The sequence below is a fragment of the Zonotrichia leucophrys genome, chromosome 1, assembly GCF_028769735.1.
Source record: "Zonotrichia leucophrys gambelii isolate GWCS_2022_RI chromosome 1, RI_Zleu_2.0, whole genome shotgun sequence".
Lineage (NCBI taxonomy): Eukaryota > Metazoa > Chordata > Aves > Passeriformes > Passerellidae > Zonotrichia > Zonotrichia leucophrys.
This window is the reverse complement of record NC_088169.1, coordinates 35,235,099-35,256,165: the sequence shown is the minus strand read 5'-3', so window position 1 is coordinate 35,256,165 and position 21,067 is coordinate 35,235,099. Positions and strand designations below refer to the sequence as shown.

At 41.4% G+C, this 21,067-nt stretch overlaps 1 protein-coding gene across 2 annotated transcripts; it reads right to left on the bottom strand.

Moving 5' to 3' along the window:
• Window positions 1-813: 813 nt before the first annotated feature.
• On the bottom strand, window positions 814-8,334 carry AKAP17A (A-kinase anchoring protein 17A). 2 transcript variants are annotated; one of them, XM_064711682.1, is made up of 5 exons: window positions 8,198-8,334; window positions 7,115-7,857; window positions 4,958-5,106; window positions 4,094-4,334; window positions 814-2,711 (listed from the first exon to the last, which is right to left on the bottom strand). In XM_064711682.1, the coding sequence occupies exons 2-5, from the start codon at window positions 7,787-7,789 to the stop codon at window positions 1,815-1,817; spliced, it is 1,962 nt and encodes a 653-aa protein (XP_064567752.1). In that variant the 5' UTR covers window positions 7,790-7,857; window positions 8,198-8,334; the 3' UTR covers window positions 814-1,814. The 2 variants fall into 2 exon arrangements, with proteins under 2 accessions (XP_064567752.1, XP_064567742.1); XM_064711672.1 differs by lacking the exon at window positions 8,198-8,334 and having other exon boundaries at window positions 7,115-8,023.
• Between the last annotated feature and the right edge of the window lie 12,733 nt (window positions 8,335-21,067).

Sequence of the window (21,067 nt, the reverse complement as noted above, 5' to 3'; positions counted from 1 at the left end):
CTTAAACTAAGCTTAAATTGACAGATATGGCTGCCTGACACAAGGCAAGAAGTTCAGTGAGCTCTTGACTTGGCAAGGGAAGATTTTGGAATGACACAAAAGAAACAATCCCCTCCCTTGACCAGATGGCAACACAGTAAATGACATGCCCCAGGACACAGCTGGCCCTCCTGGCTACACTGAAACCCATGTTCAATCTGCCATCCACCACAACCCCCAGTCCCTTTCTGCAGGGCTGCTCTCCGTTGTCTTGTTCCCCAGTGTGTGTGTGTACCCCCAGAGCTGCCCCATTCCAGGTGTGGAATCCAGCATTTGCCCCTCATATGGCTGGTGACTGCCCAGCCCTCTGATGCGTCTATGCCTCTCTGCCTTCAAGGGACACAACAGCTCCTCACAATTTAGTGTTGTCAATGTCTTTCCTTTTCTGTCCCCAGCTAGTACCTACAAAGATTTCAGCAGCATGGTCTGGTAAGAAACAAATCCACATGGATTCTGAAAATAAAGCAGACAAACTCATTCAGCCAAGGATCCAGCTGAGCTGCAGCACTAAGGTGCTTCTCAGACACTCCAGGAAATGGATGCACTTTGATTTCACGCATCAGGGTGAGGATAATGGCATCTGAAGGCTGTAGTTAAAGAGCACACATCCTGCTGAATTAAGAATTGGGGCAGCTGTAACATAACAGGACCATCAAGAAGAGAAGCTTAACTTCAAATGTGCTGAGTGATGCTTTCAACAAACAAGTTCTTAACACAACACTTCTGCAGATTTTAATATACTGACACATGAAAACAGCAACTTCAGTTCACTGGAAACAGTTTTCTTTTTAATTTTACCATAAAAATGCAAAATAAACTCTTTCACTGTAACATTATAGCTTTTAATATTCCTGAGCTGCATTTTAAAAGCAAAAGTATTCTTAAACAGATTTAACAAGAGACACTGCAGCCTTACTTTTCAACAACACAAGTAAAAATAATTTAGCAAGAAGGCCCCTTTTTCAAGACAATGTTTAGCTCTTTATGTACCTGAAAAAATGTTTCAAGTAGCCCTATGCCACCTGAAATTACAAAGCCAAATATGTCAACAAAATACCAGAACAACTTTCAACCATTTTACCACTGCTTGTTACTTCCTATACCAGGTGTGCCTCTCTTACACAGAAAGTATTATACAAAGGCATTACACACCAGAATAATGTGGGCCACAAAGCTTGGCATCATACAGACATATGAAGGAATCAAAGCAGTTTAAAAGGTATCCTGCATAAATTCATCGTCAGTTTTAGGAAAAAATATGAAAGTCCTGCTATCCATCTCAATCAATAAAAACTCTACTTTGTTAAACGTGATTTCATTGAACGCACCAGGAAACACTTTAAATGAAATCTGTATGTAATAGCTTGTCACCTCTGAAGTTCCTATAGCTGGCACCCATGTATTTCTTAAGCCAAATGAGATGATAAAAACTAAATACACTAAAATTAAGGTTTAGAAAACTGAAACTGAAGAAAACAGGTTGGCTTTTAGCACTTTAGGAACTTCAGTACAAGCACAAGTGATTATACCTACATTGTGGCAGAAACCTAGAAAGAGACAACAAAGGAAGGAAAGTCAAAAAATCAGGCATCTCTTTTCTTGATTTCAAGGACTAGATGCATGCTTAGAATTGGTTGAAACAATTGTGCTTCCTATAGCAGTCATACGGATGAGGTCTGGTGTCCAATTCTGTGGCCCTTTGGTCCTACCAGAGCCTTTCAAAGGAGCCAAGGCCTCCACCACCCGCTCGAAGCACTCCTTTGCTTGCTGAGTGATCATCTCCGGTGCCTTCGTCTCCTGCTGGCACTTCTGCGACTGCGGCTCCTTTCCCTCCTGTCCCGCCTGCGCTCCCTGCTGCGCGTTCTTCTGTAGCGGGAGCGTCTGGGGCTCGCGCTCCTTCGCCGAGGGCTGCGGCTCCGGCGAGGGCTGTAGCTCCTGCTGGAGCGCCTGTAATACCTCCTGTCCTTCCTATGCTTCTCATCCCGGGAGCTCACATCTCTTCTGTGCCTGCTGCTCTCCCGTCTACCCTTGCTCTCATCACTGTTTATGCTGCTACATGAATGGCTCTTTCTTCTCCTTGGCTCTGTTCCACGTTTGTCCTGCTCACAGGGCAAGTCCTTCTTGCAAGTGTTCTGGTCACAGCTAGAGAGGCTCTTCTGGTCCTGGTTATCGGCGGGCACACATGAAAGTACCCCCGAACCCTTTTTGTCAGAACACCTCTCAGAGTTTGTAGTATGAAGATTCTGATCTTCTTTGACATGAACTTTGTCATGAATGTTGCCATTTAAGTACTTGCATTGAGTGTTTACACTTTCAGGGGATGCTACTTCTATTTGAGAGCCAGGAGCAAGTTTGGCTGTAACGGCCTGTCCTGAGGTAGAAGTGATGCAGCTGGATGACACAGTGTGGGGAACAGCACTAGGGCTTTTCAGCATGTCAGTCTGAGATGCTTCAGTTTCTTCTTTGTTTTGATTAACTGCATCCATTTTCTTGCTCAGAAGATTGTTCAGTAGTTTCTCTCTTAGTTCCTTTTCTTTTCTCTGCAACCCCAGTGCTCTCTCTTTTTCCTCTTCCACACGTTTAAGCTCAGCCTCCTGGAGCCTCCGTCTTTCCTCTAGCTGTTGAAGACAAATCTTTTCTTCGTTCTGCTCTTGCTCCAAAAGCTTTACTGTCTGAAAGACAGTCAAAGGGAAGAGTAAACAAAAAATACCTCCTCCTGTTTCCAAGTTACAATATAACACAATGGCAGCAATGTGGCAAGAAAATAAAATCTAACCAACAGAACTTAACCATCCCAAAATAAAATGGTGTTTCCTTTTTAAAGGGAAAAAAAATCAAAACCAATCAACCAACAAAACCCACTAATCCAGAACTGCTGTAAGTTGAAACATTATTTGTCCACAGTTCTTGAAGAGAAGTTTTGTCTTTGTGGCTCCTCAATATAACAAAAGTAATAACATGTGAAATCTGCACCATTGAAATACATTTATCAGGGTCAAAACTTGAAGGTTTCAGTCAAATTTAAAATTTCAAAATTCAGTCAAATTGAAAATACTTTAAATTTTATTGAAAATTACTTATTTTAGATGATTGCCATCTATGGCTCATAGATGACTTTACAATAAGTCCACAAAACCAGCAAGTAATTAAATGGACAATTATAATGTAGAAACTGATTGTCATGTTTTCAACCATTCTAAAAACTCACGATACTGGAAAAGGTTCAAACCTTTTTCTACGCTGACCTAGTCAAGGGCTTAGTACAGACCTCAGAATTCTCTAAATGAAAGAAACACACTCTCTGCTTCATCAGATAACCCTTCTATTCCACAGCTACAAAGATAAAAGACCTGCAAAAGGCATTTCTCTCTTCTTCTAGTATGTAACTGATCTGTGAGTTCAAAAACACTCCTGAAATGCACGGGCATCAAGAAAAAAACCTGTGCTTTTCCACACAAATTTTCGTTTCTACAGAAAATATTTCACATTCAGTACACCCTAATACGGTTTTATCCGAGTCTTAAGCTTCAGTGTTTCAGTGAAAAAAATAACACTACTGTTAGAAACCTCTGCTGACAGTACTTTTCCTACAGAAGAAACACTCTGTGCATTTCAAACACTGACTAATGAAAGTTCAATCTCTGAAACTGCAAAGAACAGTGAATAGAATTGCTGCAAGGCAGATGGGAAACAGCATCTAAACCAGAATTAGAAAAGGAGTCTTGCATCTTATCCTCTGTGGTTAGCTCACTTCATCATGCTCACATGTTCTTCTACTGGACTTGAGAAAACCTGACAATTAATTTACAGATAAAACATGCTATTCAGGACTATAGGTTCAAGCTCACTTCCCATTTACCTACAAGTGCATATCTTACCAAGAGACAAATACTATTCCATTGTGCTTTTCTGAAATTTTGGTCTAAGGAATAGCAGCTGCAGAGGTAGTAAACCTTGTGTTTAATGAACAGTGCTCCCCACCTCCTCTCAAGCCAGCAAAGGGCTTTGTTCTGTTGGATTCTTCATTAGCTTCTCAAGTAAGTATTTAAATTACCTTTGCTCTGCTTAGCAGTTCTGCAATTAGTCTAATGGACTGAAGATTTCTCTGAGCTAACAGGAGCTTCCTTTCTTCTAGCTTTATCTTCTCTTGAAGTTTTCTCTGTTCTTCAGCTTGAAGCTTTTCAAGTTGCTTTTTGTTCCGTCGAACTTCACGATCTTTCTGTTTCTGTTCTCTCTTGCGCAACTTCTCTTCTCTTTTTCTCTCTCTCTCGTATTCTTCAAGCTCTCTCTGCTTCCTAAAAAGAGAAATATTTTTGCCTTATCTAGGCAAAGCACAATTTCAAACTTCTACTCTGTTCAATACATTTTACACTTCAAGTAAATTTGTTTCTAAATAAGTCATGTTGATGAAGAACAAAATAGAAAACTGAACATTTTAACCCTTACTTGTGGCAGCAAACAGTCATATTCTATCTATTTTTAATAAGTTGGAATTCAAAGAAAAAGAATTGCTACAGCAAAGAATTGTTTTTTAAACTTTGACCGGAGATACTAACAATGCATGAGGCAGCTGGGCAGAGAATCATCACAGCCTCAAGAAGAATACCAAACAAATGAATGCCTGCAGTGGTGGTGGGTTTTATTTCTGTCGTTAGGCAGCTTCTGCTAAAGGCCAAGGGTACTGAAACTAGGTGTCTAAAGGCAAGACTTTTAGGAAATTGAGCATTTTGCAGGTTTAATATTCTGAACTGAACATAAGCATAAGTGGTAAACTAAACCACACTCAGCTTTTAAGTGCTTCATTTTAGCTAGAGACAGCTTGTATTTTTTTATTTTCTATCTTTTGATGGTGCTATGAAGGAGCAGTTTTCTTATGCCTGATTGTTAAAACTATAACTGAACAATAAGAGGGAAATACCTTTCTTCTTCTTTTTGCTTTTCCTCAGCTTCTTTCTCTTTACGTTTTTGTTCTTCTCTCTGCTTTTCAAGCTCTTGAAGCTTTTGCCTTTCAAGTTGACGCTTCTTAATCGATGCATCACTGAGGTGTTTTGTTGAGTCAAAAGAAACCTGTACATGATACAATTGAAAGCAGTTTTAAGGAAACAAACAAAAAAAAAATTTAAACATTACAACCTGACAACTTTAACTTAGACCTTGGCGTAAGTACAATCAGATATGTAAAACGTTCTTCAAAAGTTCTTCAAAACAAAGGGAACTTCTCTATGTGCCCAGCGAAAGCACCACTTATTCCAATCAGGTAATTGGGTACTAAATGTGTGCACACATGTAGCAAAATCAGATACCACTTTATGTCTCACAACCAAAAATAAACCCCAATGTGGCTGAGGCTCTGTCTGTCCAATGACTTCAATGTGTCAGAACGGGCACGTACAGAACTCTTAATTAATGCAAGTTGTTAGGAACTGTACAGCACTATGTAAAAATAGGTTTAAATAAAGGCCTTCCTTTCCGTCTAAAACTGTTAAATTAAATTCAGCAGAAGACCTAGTTCTACACCATTCAGCACCTGGTTCAAGCCTCTGCACCACTTCTAAAACCAAGATTCCCAAATTGAGTACACTGGGCAGAAGATCCCAAGTTGTGGGAACAGAAAGAAAAGAAAGACACACACATCTGAAAAATGAGACTTCAGAGGCGCTCAGCTTCCAGGATATATGAACACACCTTGGTCATGTCCTGCTGTGTGCTGGAACAGGACACCACCAGACAGGCAGGGATCCATAACACATTTCCACAGACCCATGGTCATTGAACCGTGGGGCAGAGAACAAGGAGCACAGGCTCTGCAGTTTAATCTACTCAGCCTTTATGCAAAATGATGTTTCACTAACAGACTGAGGGGACAAATAGGTACAAACAGACAAGGTGTGGTGACCTTGTATGACAGTGAGCTGCTGTCCTGACAGGGCAGCTGCCAGAAAGGCATGACTCTTCTGGCACAGCCATACTAAATTTGGGAACCCTGATCCTCCTCTGCACGTAAATGACAGGTTGAGTTTCACCAGGTCAAGGCACAGTTTCTACCCCACAACTGACAAGCTTTGATAACAAGATAAAAAATTGCAGTATTTTACTTACACTGACTAAACTATAATTTGAATAAATATCTGCACATTCTCACATTGCACAAAGGAATGCTCAAGGTTTTTTTCTGAAATACACTCCCTGGTTTAACGAATGACTACTGAGCATACCAAAATACATCCACAAACATTTCACTCAACCAATAAATACACAGACCACTCCCAAACACAGTAAGTTTTCTTGAGGCTGTGCTATCAGAGACACTACATCTGAACAGACTGCCTTGTTCTCTCCTGTCACAGCTGTAATTTCTAAGACAATGAGGTTACAGAAGATCACTTCTGGAAAACTCTGTATGTGAATATTATGAAATAAGCATAGGAAATTCACAGGAAGCTGTGCTCCAAATGAAAATTATCATTTAAATTTTTGTGAGGCCTTCCTGTATATCAGGTACACAGATGATTAACTGTATATTTCCCAGACCAGACAGGCCACATGCTACTAAGCCTTTTAGTTCTGACCTTCAACTGGCAGACCCAGCTATCAATGCAGGGACCAGAAACAGAATGTGAAATTCTCCCCCAAAACATCTCTCTGCACTGAACACATGAAAGTATAATGCACTTTACAGTCATTCTTATGGTGAAATTTGTCTGAACTTGTTCTGAACTGGAATTTTAAGTGAAATTGCAATTTATAAACACATATTCTTTTCTAAAGCAATTTAGAAAATTGTATTCATAAACTTGATCCTTCCATCAGCATTTTTCATTTCTAGAACAGTCTTGTTAAGGAAAAAAGCAAAACCCCGCTCACTTTAGTTACATAATCTAACAGCACATTTTTCTACCATTTTCCTTTGAAAACTGTATTATGTCTGTCCCATAAAGCCACATTAATGCTGTCAGTGTCACCTGTTGCCATCACTGTGGTGTACAGATAAAGGCTTCAAGCACTATGGAAAATAACATTTAGCTGTACTCAGTCCTTCATGTGGGCTCCCACACAACAGGCTGCAGTCTCTCACCTTTATATTGCAAGCCACAGCTTTGCCATCATCGCCCTTGTACATGAGCTTCATCCCTCGCAGGGCATTCATGGCCTCAATGAACCCCGCGTACTCCCGGTACTGGACATAGGCTTCAAAGTTTAAATGGCCTCCAAAGCTGAAAGTGTGAAAATTCCTGCCAGTCATCTCTTCTCTGTAAGGGTCAAGCATGGGTATGTCCACATTACGGATTTCTCCAAATTTCTGGAAAACTTTTATAAGGACTTCTTCACTTGGCTTTTCCGAGCCAGTCTCCTTGGCTGCAAACCACTTACAAGGCAAACCCTCCAGGTGAATGGTGTCCGGCCTTTCCCCAGGCAAGGTTTCGTTCATATCTTTTGCATCTCGGAAAAACGAGTCCCAGTCATGTCTGGTAGGAAAGTCAATCTTGTACTCTGCAGCACGCACTTTCAAAATGTCAGAGAAGCCGCTCAACTTTATTGTTTTGCCATCAAGGCACGCCAGAAAAGATTTAACCAAACTTTTGTTCTCGACCTCTCCTTCAAACCTAATGAAATCCATTGTGCTTTTAGAAATCCGCAGAGTGGAAAACTGATGAGTTTGCACCATCCCCTTCAATCTTTCCATCACTTCCCAGTTCGAAATGGACTTTCCCGGTTGCTTCAGCTGAGGAAGTGCCACACTGATGGTCATTTTTGTAATGGGTTTAAGGTATAACCCACAGGGAGCACAGAGCTCTACAGCTTCTGATGTATCATGAACTATTGTTGCAGCAGCCATAACAAAGAAAAAGCATAGGATAAAAAAATAAAAGATGCAAGTTTAAGTTGCAGGCCAACAGTAGTCAAATAAAATAGCCCTTATCCATAAATAATTTAATTCTTTGGCGATTTAACCATTCCCAAGTTAAAACGATGTCTCTTAACACAAGAGTGAATTAGATAATTACAACCGAGTAGTACAAACATCTTAAATTACTTTATAACCACTAGAGCCTATAAGTAATTAAATCTCTGTAAGGCCTCTGAATAGAAAACTAGAAGCTGATGGCAGTCTTAGGAATACATGAGGTTGGTATGTGATTGCTCAGAAAGCAGCTACCCTTTCTCAGGAGGGAAGGGACTGGCGGCGCGATGTCACACCGCTCCCAAATCTACTTAACAACCAATGAACCCCAGAAGGCTGGCGCCGAGGCGGATCTCACGTTCTCCGGAAGGAAGACCTGGAAAGTGTCTGCAACGAGAGAAAAGCGCCCCTTTTATTTAACAGACCGAAGACCCACCGCCCCTCCCTGCCGGCAGCGCCGAGCAGGCTCGGCGGGACAAGGCTGGATAACAACACCGCGACTCACAGCGCAGCCAGCGGCCACCGCCGGCAGCTGCCCCCAGCGGGCGGAGCCCGGGCGCCGGGGGGACACCCCGGGAAGACGCCAACGGGAAAAGCGCCCCTCGCCAACGCCAGGGTCCACCCGCACCCCCCGCCGCCGGCTCCTGCGCGTCCCCCGGCAGGCGGAGCCCGGCCCGCGTCCCTCGCTCCCGCTGCCCGGACGGGACCCCCCGCCCGCCTCACCCGCAGCCGCCGGGACGCACCACCCTGCGTGCGCCGCTTCCGCTTCCGCGTGGCGCGAGGCCGCGGCCTGCGGGAGCGCCTCGCTGCGGCGGGACGGCGCCGCCTGGCGGCAGGGCGGGGCGGGACGCCCGGCCTAGGGACACGGAGACAGCGCTGCCGGGGGAGGCGCGGCCGCGTTCCCTGCCTGCGCAGGGACCCTCCGTGCGCTGAGCTGTGCTGCACTGAGCTGTGCTGAGCTGTGCTGAGCTGAGCTGTACTGTACTGTGCTGAGCTGTGCTAAGCGCACACCGGGCGTCTGCGGACAGCTGGGGCTCGCTGCATGGCGATGATCCCCCTTGCACAGAATCTGTTTGGTGGGAAAAGCACCTCTGAGTCATGGAGTCATGGAGTCTTGGAGTCTTGGAGTCCAGCCTCTGACTGAACACCACTGTGTCCATAGGCCATGGCACGGAGCACCGCGTCCAGCCTTTCCTTAAACACTTCCAGGTGACTGCACCACCTCCCTGAGCAGCCCATCCCAATATCTAATCATCCTTTATGTGAAGAAATTCCTCCTAATATCCAACCTAAACGTTTCCTGGCGCAGCTTTAGGCCATTTCCTCTTGTCCTGTCGCTGGTTTCCTGGGAGAAGAGGCCGACCCCTTCCCCCTGGCTACAGCCTCCTTTCAGGGGGTCCCAGGGAGTGATAAAGTCCCCCCTGAGCCTCCTTTTCTCCAGGCTGGACAACCCCAGCTTCCTCAGCTGCTCCTCACAGGACTTGTGCTCCATGGGACACACACTCTATAGGACATATGTTCCCTCTGTCAGCCCAGTGCATGAGGGCACTGCCAAGGCCACTCTGACCCTGGAAGGCAGAGCAGGGCTGACTGTGCTCACCTGCCCCTGCTCCACCATTTTAAAACAGGCTCCGGGTCCCGCCTTGTACAGAATTCCACCGTTTGAGAAACTGTGACTGCAGAAACCTTCAGCAGCAGGCTGGGTGTAAATAGTGCCTTTGAAGCACCACTGACCCTAGTGCAGGAGGTCACCCTCAATGCAGCAGCTGCAGTGAAAACGCAGCTGTTTTGCAGAGGTGCTACTTCACACCACAGGTGTTGGTAACTGCTGGCCCTACTCTGCTCCTGTTATGGTAAAGTAGCAGTATTAACACAGAATAAAGAACTACCAACAACATTTGAAACAGTGTGTGCTTTGTAGTCTGAGAGCTTCTGCATTGTATGTCACACCTTCTCCTACAAACCTGCCCTTGGGAGCACACAAAGCTAGGCCAGATTTGTTCCAGGGAGTTTCAGCAGCAGCACAGGGAGACCCTGCATATGGCAATGATTTTAAATCCTGTGCATAATGATAGACCCACTGCTCAAGACTGTGCCAGAAATCAATATTCTGTATTTTAAACTCAAAGACTAGAACAATGCTCTGAAAAGTTACAAAATAGCAGCATTGAGGTTACTCATGACAGGACATCAGCCACAACTTTAAAAGCTGTCACAGTCTATTTTTCTGATATACTCAAAAGAACTATTACAAACATTGTATTTAAATGAGCAAGATGAAGTATTGATAATGTACACACCTTTTAAAAGATGTAATCAAGCATCAGTACTACAGTATAGAAAGGGTAAACTGTCTCTGCTGCAATGCAGTCTGTTATGTTGGGCAGATATGTTAATCTCATTTTTATTTTTTCAATGAGATACTTAATTGAGTAAATGAAATGTCTCTCTTTGGTTTTCAGAGTCTGAAGTGAAGGTCAGTAAAGGATATGACACCAACGAGGCAGAAGGATGAACCAGCAAAGGAAACATCTGTAAAGGGACAGTGTCTGAAAATGCAACTATGCATGTAAATCTGGTTTTTACTGTAAGACATTGATTTTCTCCAACTCTGTCAAATACGTTGTGCTGTTGACCTTACAAACTGTCTATCATGTCTGAAAGCTTTTACCGTTTTTCTGACTTCAACAAAGAGTCTTATGGGAGATGTCACTTTGCCTATTCACTCTGTTCTGTACCTTCCGTAGCTAAAACACCAAATCCCACAGAAGTTCACTAGGGGGAGTGCTTGTTATTACATATAAGAGATCTATTCATAAGCACAATTAAAATATGCTATAAACAGCAGATACTAGATTTTGTGTTCATGCCAGAATACAGATCATTCTTCCTTTCTTAGAAGAGGATATAATCCTCCCAACTACACACGGTCCTATCTGGGTACTTCTCCTACTCTTCCTGAAATGCACCTTTTTCTTGACCTTAGTGGTCATTTGCAGAATTGCATGCAAGATGTTACATGGGTGTTTACATAAAATAAAACAACATTCCCAGCATAATTCCATTTCCTTTCCTTCCATCTTCCTTTCTTTCTGAAACACATCAGAGAAAAAAAACCTTTTTTTAAGTTTAAAACTTAGCTGTATCTCTTGGAGAATGATTCATCTAAATGTGTTCATCTAAATCTTTGCTACTACTCCAGAAATGCTCCTGGTGCATATCCTTTTAGAATCAGAGTATGTTGCACCCTGTAGTTCCTTTGGATATTATTTTGGTTTTCTGTTGTCACTGATCAGGGGATATCACTTTATTGTCTCCCACAGAGGGAAAACTGAATGATTCACTGTGCAGTTGAACAGTTTATGAATGGAAATTGGAAGGGGAAGCAGGAGCACAGAAGAATCTCTCGGATGAAATGATTGCATAACTGTTGAACAGACATTACAATGTTGGTTTTAGGCTCTAAAGAGCCTCTCCCCACAAAGCAAAATTAATCCCTTAAGTGGGTAGGAATGGAGGAATGAACCTGAAATATATTGGTTTATTTCCCATGGTAAGAAACAGCTCCACAAATAATTCCATTTCCTTTCATTAGCTCTGCTCTTTCTTGTTTGGATTGTTCTGTGTGTCACTGAAGTTTGTGGGTGTGACAGATCATCTGCCTTGGAAATAATACATAACATTAGATGTAATACATATGCTAATTAGTAGGGCAGCTTCAATTAACTAGAATTAATAATCACTTCCCAGACCTAGTTCTATACAAGTCTAACTATTGCATTCTGCTTAAAGCAATAGAATATGACAATATAAATATCCACATTCACTCTCTATAACACAGCCTTATGGCAGAGAATCAGCCTTGAAGCACTGTGTAGGATGCAAAGCAGATAATTTTCTACTAATTGATCTCTCTGCCTGTGCCCACTGCCATCTATCTCACACTAAACAGAAATGGCAACATTTCTGCTTTTTGCTTTCACTGAGGCAGTATTGACATCTGTTGTGGTATTGGTTTATGAACTGTCTGGTCAAACTATAGTGTGCTGTAGCCTATAAAACATAAAAATTAGATTTAATTGCCAAAACACAGTGTACTATACTTGTTAGCACAATGTGTTTTTTAAAAATTTTAGTGCTGTGTTGTCAGATGCATTGCTGGTTATTTCAGTTTTTATACATACATCCATGAAATGTTTTCACATAATGACAGATTTCAAGAACTATCACTTAAATGAAAATGTAGAAGACTTAAAATTTTTTCCTACATTTTTTCCAATGTCTGTTTAGGGGAAAATATTTTAATTGGATTCAAATTAATGCTTGAAAATTAAGTATTTCCTCCATAGTATTGCATGTTACAGATTGACACCAATCATGAAAGCATCTCATGCTTTTATGTACACTTTTTATATACAAACATTTTCTTAGTAACTTATGGAGTGAAAGGCAAGAGCTGTTGACCTTTCTGTAGCAAAAAGAACACCAAGTTAATAACACTAACCTTCCTCAGCAGGATATTTCTTTTGACAGCTTCCACAAGAGTAATTTCAAATGCAACTGTTGACACCATAAAGAGTTTATTTGAGTTTTTTAAAGCCATAAAACTGTATTATTAAAATTGAAGAATTACAGTTCTGAAGAAGACAAGACCTTTTAAGCAGACAAGATCCTGTCTGTAGGTTCAGCCTGCCCTGCCCACTAAAAGTCTCACTAATCCAAAAAGACCAGAGATATTTGGTAGATCTGGTGTAAGTATAAATGACTGGCATCAATTCCGTGTTTTAGCAGCAATGTCTGAGCCTGTTCCAGTGCTCCATTAAAGAGTAATGAAATGCAGGCAAAACACAAAGAATGCATAGATAACTATACTATAACATTTAGCTTATGTAAATAATGGACAAGAAAGAAAAAAAAATACTAATATTCAGAACTGAAGTTTCACCTTGAAGATCACTAACAGGAGAACAGCCTAATACAGGAAAAATGGAATGTAACTTGAATTGAGTGACTAAGCTCCAAGAGGGATGAGGAGTGCAAGGCATGGGTGCTGAAGCATAGACTGTAGCCCAGAGAAAGAGAGAGGGACATATCTGCAAGTAAAACATTACTAAGTATTACTAATTCAGAACTGCATTAATTATGGGAAATTATTATTAGCATCACTATTTTTACCAGATACTTTTAATTTATTTCAAGAGTAATGCAGATAAAACTAACATTGAGCTTTTGATTCTATATTAAGAACTCTGAATATGTACTGGTTTTAATCATCAAGCCTTTCTGACTCCTACTTCTTGGAAAGCCCCAGCTTACTTCTCACTTCTGAATCTTTTCACCTCTGATGCTTTCAGGTTTTTGTATTTCTTGTTTGTGTGAACAAAGTCATGCTGGACATACAGATTTTTTTTTCATTTTTACTAATTTTCTGGAAGCTGCTGTGTATTTTACTACTCCAATCTCTTTTGCTTCTATCTTCTACTGCTTAATATACGATGTTTCCTTAGAAGAGCTCATGTTAAATGATGACTCCAAATGACTGGGTTGGAAGAGACCTTAAAGATCAATCTGCTGAATATGAATGAAATAGCTGAGGTAATAATTTCTTTCAACATCCCATCTATACCTCAAAGAGGACAGCCGTTTCCCAGTTTCAGACATTTGCACCAGTCAGCAAGGATTCTTACCTGATCTGCTTAGCATGGGCCACTACTACCAGTGCAGAGAAGTTCTCTGGTTTAATAAATTAGGAAAACAAATGCAAACACCTTAACATTAGGAAGAAACTTTAGCATAGAAATGGATTTGACAGGAACAACAGAGGTCCAAGGAGCCTGTAAACATTGCTGGCATTACCTAATGTGATGTGTTTGTTAGTTGTCTCCAAAACAGGGTGTCTGTACCCCAAGGAGTGTGAAACACAATACAGGGGAATGCAGGAAAAATATGTTTTTGTACCATTAACAAATTAAATAAAAATAGGAGTTTTTAAAAGAATGATTCTTTCATCTTTGTCTCATCCTTTTAGATTCCTATTTCTTGTAGGTTTTATAATGTACATAATATGTTTTTACAGTAGTACATCTATATAACTTGTTTACAAATAAACATGCATATATTGAGAGATTGTGCTTAATTTTTTTTTTTTTTTTACTTGAATTTCATGATCAAAGAAGTTTGGACATCTGTGTCATATTGGAATCATCCTGCACTAGATATTTGTCTGATCAGCTGCAAAGCATGAGCCTTGATACAGATTAGGACTCCTCATGTGGCCAGTTTTAAGTAGCACTGTTGAAACAGGTTACCTGTTTTTTCCACTATGGAAAATTAATCTAATGGGTGAGTAACAGGGACAGATCAGGCTGCTAATACAGATACAACATATTGCTTCCCTCATACACATCTCCATCTTCTTCTTGGATAGTACTTTATATTTTAAGAAATTCTTTGCAGTTTTCCTTTCTTTAAAGGGAAGTTACATATACATTGGAATTTCAGTGTTGCAAACCATATGTCAGTTCTGGAAAAATGCCACTGATGGTGACTCCAACATTTGTGATGCAAGGTGAGTGAAACAGCTGTACAGTGCTCCATGAGTAACAAAAAAGGTTTTTGAACCGGAAAATTTTAGCAAATATTCTAAAATAGCTTTGTCAGTGATTAAAAGAAAAGAAAATAAGAAGTAAGCATAATAGTATAACAGATTTATGTATTGGCATCCTACAGCAGAAATGCATTCAGTAAGAAGAGACTGAAGAAATTCAATGTACATTAAAAAATCAGGTAGGACAATAATTTATTTATTTATAATATACAAAGTCATTAAGAGCAAAATTAACTCTTTCCACAGTTTGTTTGACTGACAGGAGTATTTGATTTGTGGTAGCATTTGTTCAATGTTAGTAGTTTGAAGAGATTGAGTTTGTCTTGACTAGAGAAGAACCTTTAGGGGGCTTAGGTAGGAAGGAGCTTATTATCTCTGTTTAGGGTGAGTTAAGCAGGAGTTCAAGGCTTCAGAATGAATAAAGAGCCACATCTGGAAGATTTTTTTTTTTCTTTTTTCTCAAATAAAGGTGAACAAATTGCCTGAAAAATTTATACTCCCCATTATTCTGTCTAAGAAAATGTTAGATAAACATTTAATGTCAGAAATTGGACTGATTCAGCCAGAGGGAGAGGATATGAAGAAATAAGACTTCATCCAGCCCTATTTGTTTTGTAAAACTGTATTGTTTTGTAAAATTGTTTTGAGTTATACAGGGCTAAATCTGGGATTTGGTCTACCTTTGCTTTATCTCTCAGTGCAACAAATTCCAGAAGGAGAAACCCCTGTACCCCCAAAAAATATTTTACCCAAAGTCCCATGGATTGTAAGTGATGTGGTTTTATTTTTCTATATTGATTGTGTAATTTTGTAAAGCTGTACTGTAACAAGTCACATTTTCTTAAAAGTATCTGTATGGAATTCAGCCTTGACTACGGTTAAATAAAGCTGTGAAAGAATCCCTGTCTAAGGCAATAGCTCTTTCCTGAAAACAGGGTTTCATTGTTATATCTATTGATGTAGGTAATTTATTTAGCTAACGATGTATTTTGCTCTTGCTCAGTTGTGTAATTTCATTTATGTTTTATGATGCCAAGTACTTTACATATATAAATCCATCTCAGAAAACGGCTGAGGTTTTTAGAACTGCTTTTGTAATTTAACAGGAGCATGAGTCAGATTTTGCCTTCTGAAATAACTTGGGCTTCATAAAGAAATATTTTCCTCAGTGTCTCTTTCCAAAGACCTGCTAGTGTTAAACATGGACAAAGTTCCCGCAACAGCAGAAGTGAGCAGGATGGGGACTGTGTGACAGCAAAACCCAAAACTCAGAGAGCTACTCAGTTTGTTCTGCTTGTTCTTCATGAGTTTGCTGCAGGGAAAGAGGCTGTTCTTGTCCTCCTGCCTGCATATGAATTCAGCAGACTGCTGAGAGGGAAAGTCAAATTGGGGTGATGAGAGCAAGGGAAGGTGGGTGAGAAGCGGGTGCTGGAGGGACAGTGGAGGACTGTACTGGTGGTGATGCACCATGGTCAGCTGGTTAATGTGGCGAGTGAATTGTCTTTTCTGTGGAAAGCTTTCACTGTCCTGGAAAGAGATATGTGACTTTATGAAGACATTATTGAATTAATAGTCACTGCATGTAGAGCTTATGAATACTCAGGTTGACAATATACAGAGCTTCTCAAGGATTTCACATAAAGAAATAACTAGGCAAAACGTTCTTTCCAAATAGAAAGGCTAGTACAGAAGTGGGTTTGTGGTAGTTTTCTTGTGAAAGAGTTAATGTGAAAAAGTTTGGTTTCTGTCTTCACTCCACTGTTTTCCTCACAGAACAGTTACTTGACAATTTAGAATAAACCCTAGGGAGCCAGTGAAAAAGTCCAATGGTTTTCACTGGTTTTTATATGACTTTTTAAAGAAGAATAACATGTTACATAAGGAAATTGACACTTCCTGTAAAAACTCCCGTTAAAGGACTAAAGCAGATCCTGGAGTCTTGCAGATTTTGCCCTCCACTTCTGTTTGATATGATGCCAGATCTAGTGAGGTCATATCATAGCCTATACCTATGCCTGTCTGGTGAAAGGGTAAATCCTAATGAGAAATGTCCAAAATACTTACTTTTCTGTTCAGCTGTGCTCTTTTGATCATGTGCTTGCATCTTTATGGGCACACAGAGTAGCTGTATTCTGGGGCTTTTTTTCCCCTCAGTTTTGTGCCCTGATTTTTATTTAGGAAATTACTGGAACCTGTAAAACCAGGTATGTTCACAAATGACAGTAGCTAAAAAGTGAGCAAAAGGGTACCCTTTCTGCTTCCACGGTTCCATAAGGATGTCACATCCACTGTGGGATGGGCTGCTCCACAGGAGGGAGCCAGGAATGGCCATGAGGTTGGCAGGGCCATGCTCTCCATGGCAAGTCAATCCATCAGCAAGGGAGCAGGGATAAGACAGGGATGGTGCTCATGGCCAGCCCAGAGCCCTGCAGCCACCTGGCAAGGCCCCAGGGATGGGGCAGGTGGGAAGGCCAGCGGGGGCAGTAGGTGGTGGCCAGCAGGTACAGGCTGGGCACAGACTGTGGGGTAGCTCAGGAAAGGGCCACAGCTGAGATCTGGGCGTGGATGGAGTTCCAAGAAAATGGGAGCTGTGAAGTTACTTCAGTGATACTCTTTCTGTCCTGACTCTTTTCCAGCAGTGTGAACCCAGCCAGGCTGCAGAAACAGGGGCAGAACCCTAAGCCTGGCAGAATGGGGGCTCAGCAGCAACGCTGGACTGAATTTTTCTTGCATCACTGAGAAATGCTGTTGTATTACCTGGAGAGTTTTCTTGGAAGCATATTGCATTATCAGCAAAGTCTCTGGGTTCCAAACAGGGCTCTCTGGGTCCTGGAGCATGAGCCCAGCAGTGTGAAAAGCTTTAGGGTTCAGCAGGGCCAGTGTGGCCATGGCCAGAGCAGCCTGTACTGGGGGCAGAGGCTGCAAGGTGTTTGTGCAGCAGACAGGGAGCATACTCAGTAAAATCCTTGAGGGTTTTAAGCTTTCAGAAGCATCAAGCTCCTGGAGGAAGGGCACCACCCAAGGTGTGTTTCCTCAGAGGAAATGTAATTTCTTAGAATCTTTGGTTTGTGAGAAATGAAGGGAAGAAGGAGTATCATTGTGTGTGTAGTTCTGACTCAGACCAAACTCAAAGTTTAAGAGTGCCTGAACTTCCCGGAAACTCAGAACCCTTTCTGATCATCTCTGGAAGAAGGCTTGCTCCACTCACCATTTTGTTCTTTAGAACAAAAAGAATTGATTTCTGCACAAGTCCTTTTCAGGAAGCACATTGTTCTCTTGTGGTTGTAACTGAAATTTACAGCACAGAATATATATATTAACAAAAAAGATTTTCATGGTAGAGAAAAGAGAGGACTGTAAAGCTGTAATGAGGCAGAAAAAATTGCAACAGGTAAAAGCCTTGAATGCTGAGATCCCTCCTATTTACATTTACTTCATACAGCCACAAAGATAATGACTTTTTTTGTATTGTGGTATGGACTTATCAGGAAGGGATAAAAACAGACAGTTTTATAATCTGTCTCTTCAGACAGCAGTTAGACCCTAACAGAAATGTAATTTGATAGTAGTGTGGCTCGTATATATTTCAATACAAAGTTTCAATGTGCTACCTGATACTTCAGGGTGAGAAAATATTGCTATGAATATAACAGTCATGAGCATGCAAATGAACTTCATATCACTTGTTTTAGATGTTAAAGTCTCTTTCCAGGCAGTGATGTAGCTCATGTTACACTTCAGTAACAGATCTAATAGGAACAATGCAAGGCTTGTCAGTTTTTTATAGATTTATCTCTACCTCACCCACAGGCAAGTGTAGGGTGTTATTTGGATGAAATCTTTAATGGAGAAGCAGCTGCATTGCCAAAACCACATCAATATAAAAGTCTTAATGGATTCCAGGAACTGGTCTGTATAGTCTGTCTGACCCCTCCTAAGTGGCTTCTACTTCAGGCAGTTTGCCACAGTGATGAGGTTCTAGCCTCACCTGGATACAACAAAGTAAAAATTAACATCTTCTTGTTCCTCGTGATATGCTACAGGGAGCAAACAGAACTTTGTTGACAGTGTAAGTGCAGTTTTATCGTTTTATCTATGGATTGAGACTGTGGCCATGCCATAACATGAAAGCAAATAGATTTGGCCTCACGTTCAAATGTACAGGAGAAACTACCATAAAATCTGCATGAGGCCACAGTATTGACATGAAAAGGCTTTAGGCACCTGCTCTGAGTCAGAGTAAAAATGTCCTTTTCTTAGAGGTGTTTCGGGTGTTTTATTACTGTTATTAGAACAGTAATATGGGAATGAACTTTCAATTACAACCCTTCACTTGGAGCTCAGAAACCTGACAATTCAATCATACAACAAAGCCATGGCATTAAACATGTTCTTCCTGCCGTGCTTTGGCAGCAATTCCCTGGAAGTGAACAACAGGGGTTTTCAGCAGGTGCCACTGACCCAGCCTCAGGAATCCAAAACTGAGTCAGCAGCACCTCTAGCTATGACCCTGCTCAACCCAAGGCAGATCTCCAACTTGCTGAGATGGGCACGTTGCCTCTCTGTGCTTCAGTCTCAGGCACCTTCATCCAGGGATCCCCTCTGATGTGGAGTCAAGCCAGCTGCACTGAGTCCTGGGCCCAGTAGTGTCCCAGGAGCTCTGAGGTAGGTGCAGGGGTTTTGCTTTCAGCATCTGAAAAATCTTGTCACTCCTCAGCTGAGCATTCAGGGTCCTGCTTCAAAATTGCTGTGTTATGTTAGTGCTTTGTATGAGTGCTGATCCCTTGCAGCACTTGTGAATTGGACTGGCTCCCTTTGAAGTTGTTCTTTGGACTGTACTGAACTTTGAGAACTGTATCATGGGCCATTACTTCTTGGACTTTAACAATCTTTATATACTTTTTCTAAAGTTTTTTAAATTATACTTCAGGGCTGTCTGGGTGAAACTAGCAGGACTGGTTAGTTTTTTCTCACTTCCTCTCATTTGTATCAAATCTGCAAATAATGCAAAGAACCCACCTAAACTGAGATGCATTGAGAATCCTTTCCCACCTTCTGCCTGTACGTCAGTATTTATCTCTTGCCTTCAAATTGACCAGATTTCCCTATAGCTTGTAGCTCCTCAGCCCTGAGGATCAGCTGCATCCAGAAAGGGATGATAGACGCCTGGGAGGAATGAGTCAAATGGAAAGGAAGTCAAATGCTTGGTATAGATGAGTAAACAGTCCTATTGGGGAGTTCAGGAAGGAGATGGAAGGCCAGGGATTGAAGATAACTTTTTTGGCTTCTGAAAAAATATTGTTAAGATGGGTGAGGGGGAAGGAGAGGAAGAGGGGAAGGGCATGCTAGTAAAAATAATTGTGTATACAAGTGGAAGAAAGAGAGAGTTTTACTGGATGTCAGAGCTCACCTCCTACTCTGGGACTGCAGATATGTGTATTTCCATCCCAAGCTGTATTCTGTCAGTCTTGATATTTGCTGCCCAAAACCCAAAACTTTTCCATTATTGTAACACCAATGTTCCTGCTCATGGCTGATAAGCCCAAGCTTATCAACTCTGAATCATCAATCGAATCTTTTGTCTCAGGACTGAATACATGCTCATGTATTCAGGGAATAGGAGAAAGAAAGTACATGGACATAGGGTCAGAAAGCTATTAATTATACCAGTAGTTTCTTTCTTGTTATTTCCTTCATGATTACTTTATATTGCTTGTTGAAAAGTAGAGTACAGCTCCAAAGAGCAGAAACAGATTTGCAAGAATTATTTGTTAGAGTTGATTTCTGCTGAAAAAAACCCCAGAAAACAAACAAACAAAAACGCCAAAACAAAAAACTCTACACCCCAAACAAAATAAAAAAGCAATAACAAAACCAAACCAAACAACCCCTCCAATTTCCAGTTTGAAGGAGCCAAGGTCCTGCTGGAGGTACTGCTGTAAACCAGGGATGGAAACTCCTGTTGTCATGGCACCACCTGGTGGGATCTGCTCGTCCCTGCAGCTCCCAAATCCCTCACGTCTGATGGAAATTCCCCGGCGAGTTTTTTGTATCTTGCCCACGGGCTGGTCTTTCAATGGAGCCCGCATACACCGACAGCCCAGTCCATGATGGGGCACAGGCATAGCCAGGTCTTCAAAAAATCTGTCCCATCATCCTGCTGTTTTCCAAGTTTCAAAAGTCAAGCCAAGTGCACTCCAGGCTCGTCTCCTTGTAAATTGAGTCTGATTATCTGTAGATACTGAGCCAAAACTGCATGTAGGCTTGTGTGAAGACACAAAAGAAACGGAAGGAACTGTGGAGCTTGGAGCGCAATAATGAAGCTCCTCTACTGAGCACTATCAACAACACCTGTTTTTTTAGCATGTATGATTGACATTAGTAGTCCTTTGCATCCATAGATGCAAGTAGAGCAGGGTAACCTAGAATAGGCATCTCTGACTGAGGCCAAAGGAAGAGGAGGAATATGGGTATATACTTAAAGAGCAAGCTTTCTCACGGTATTTGTGCAGGGGGAG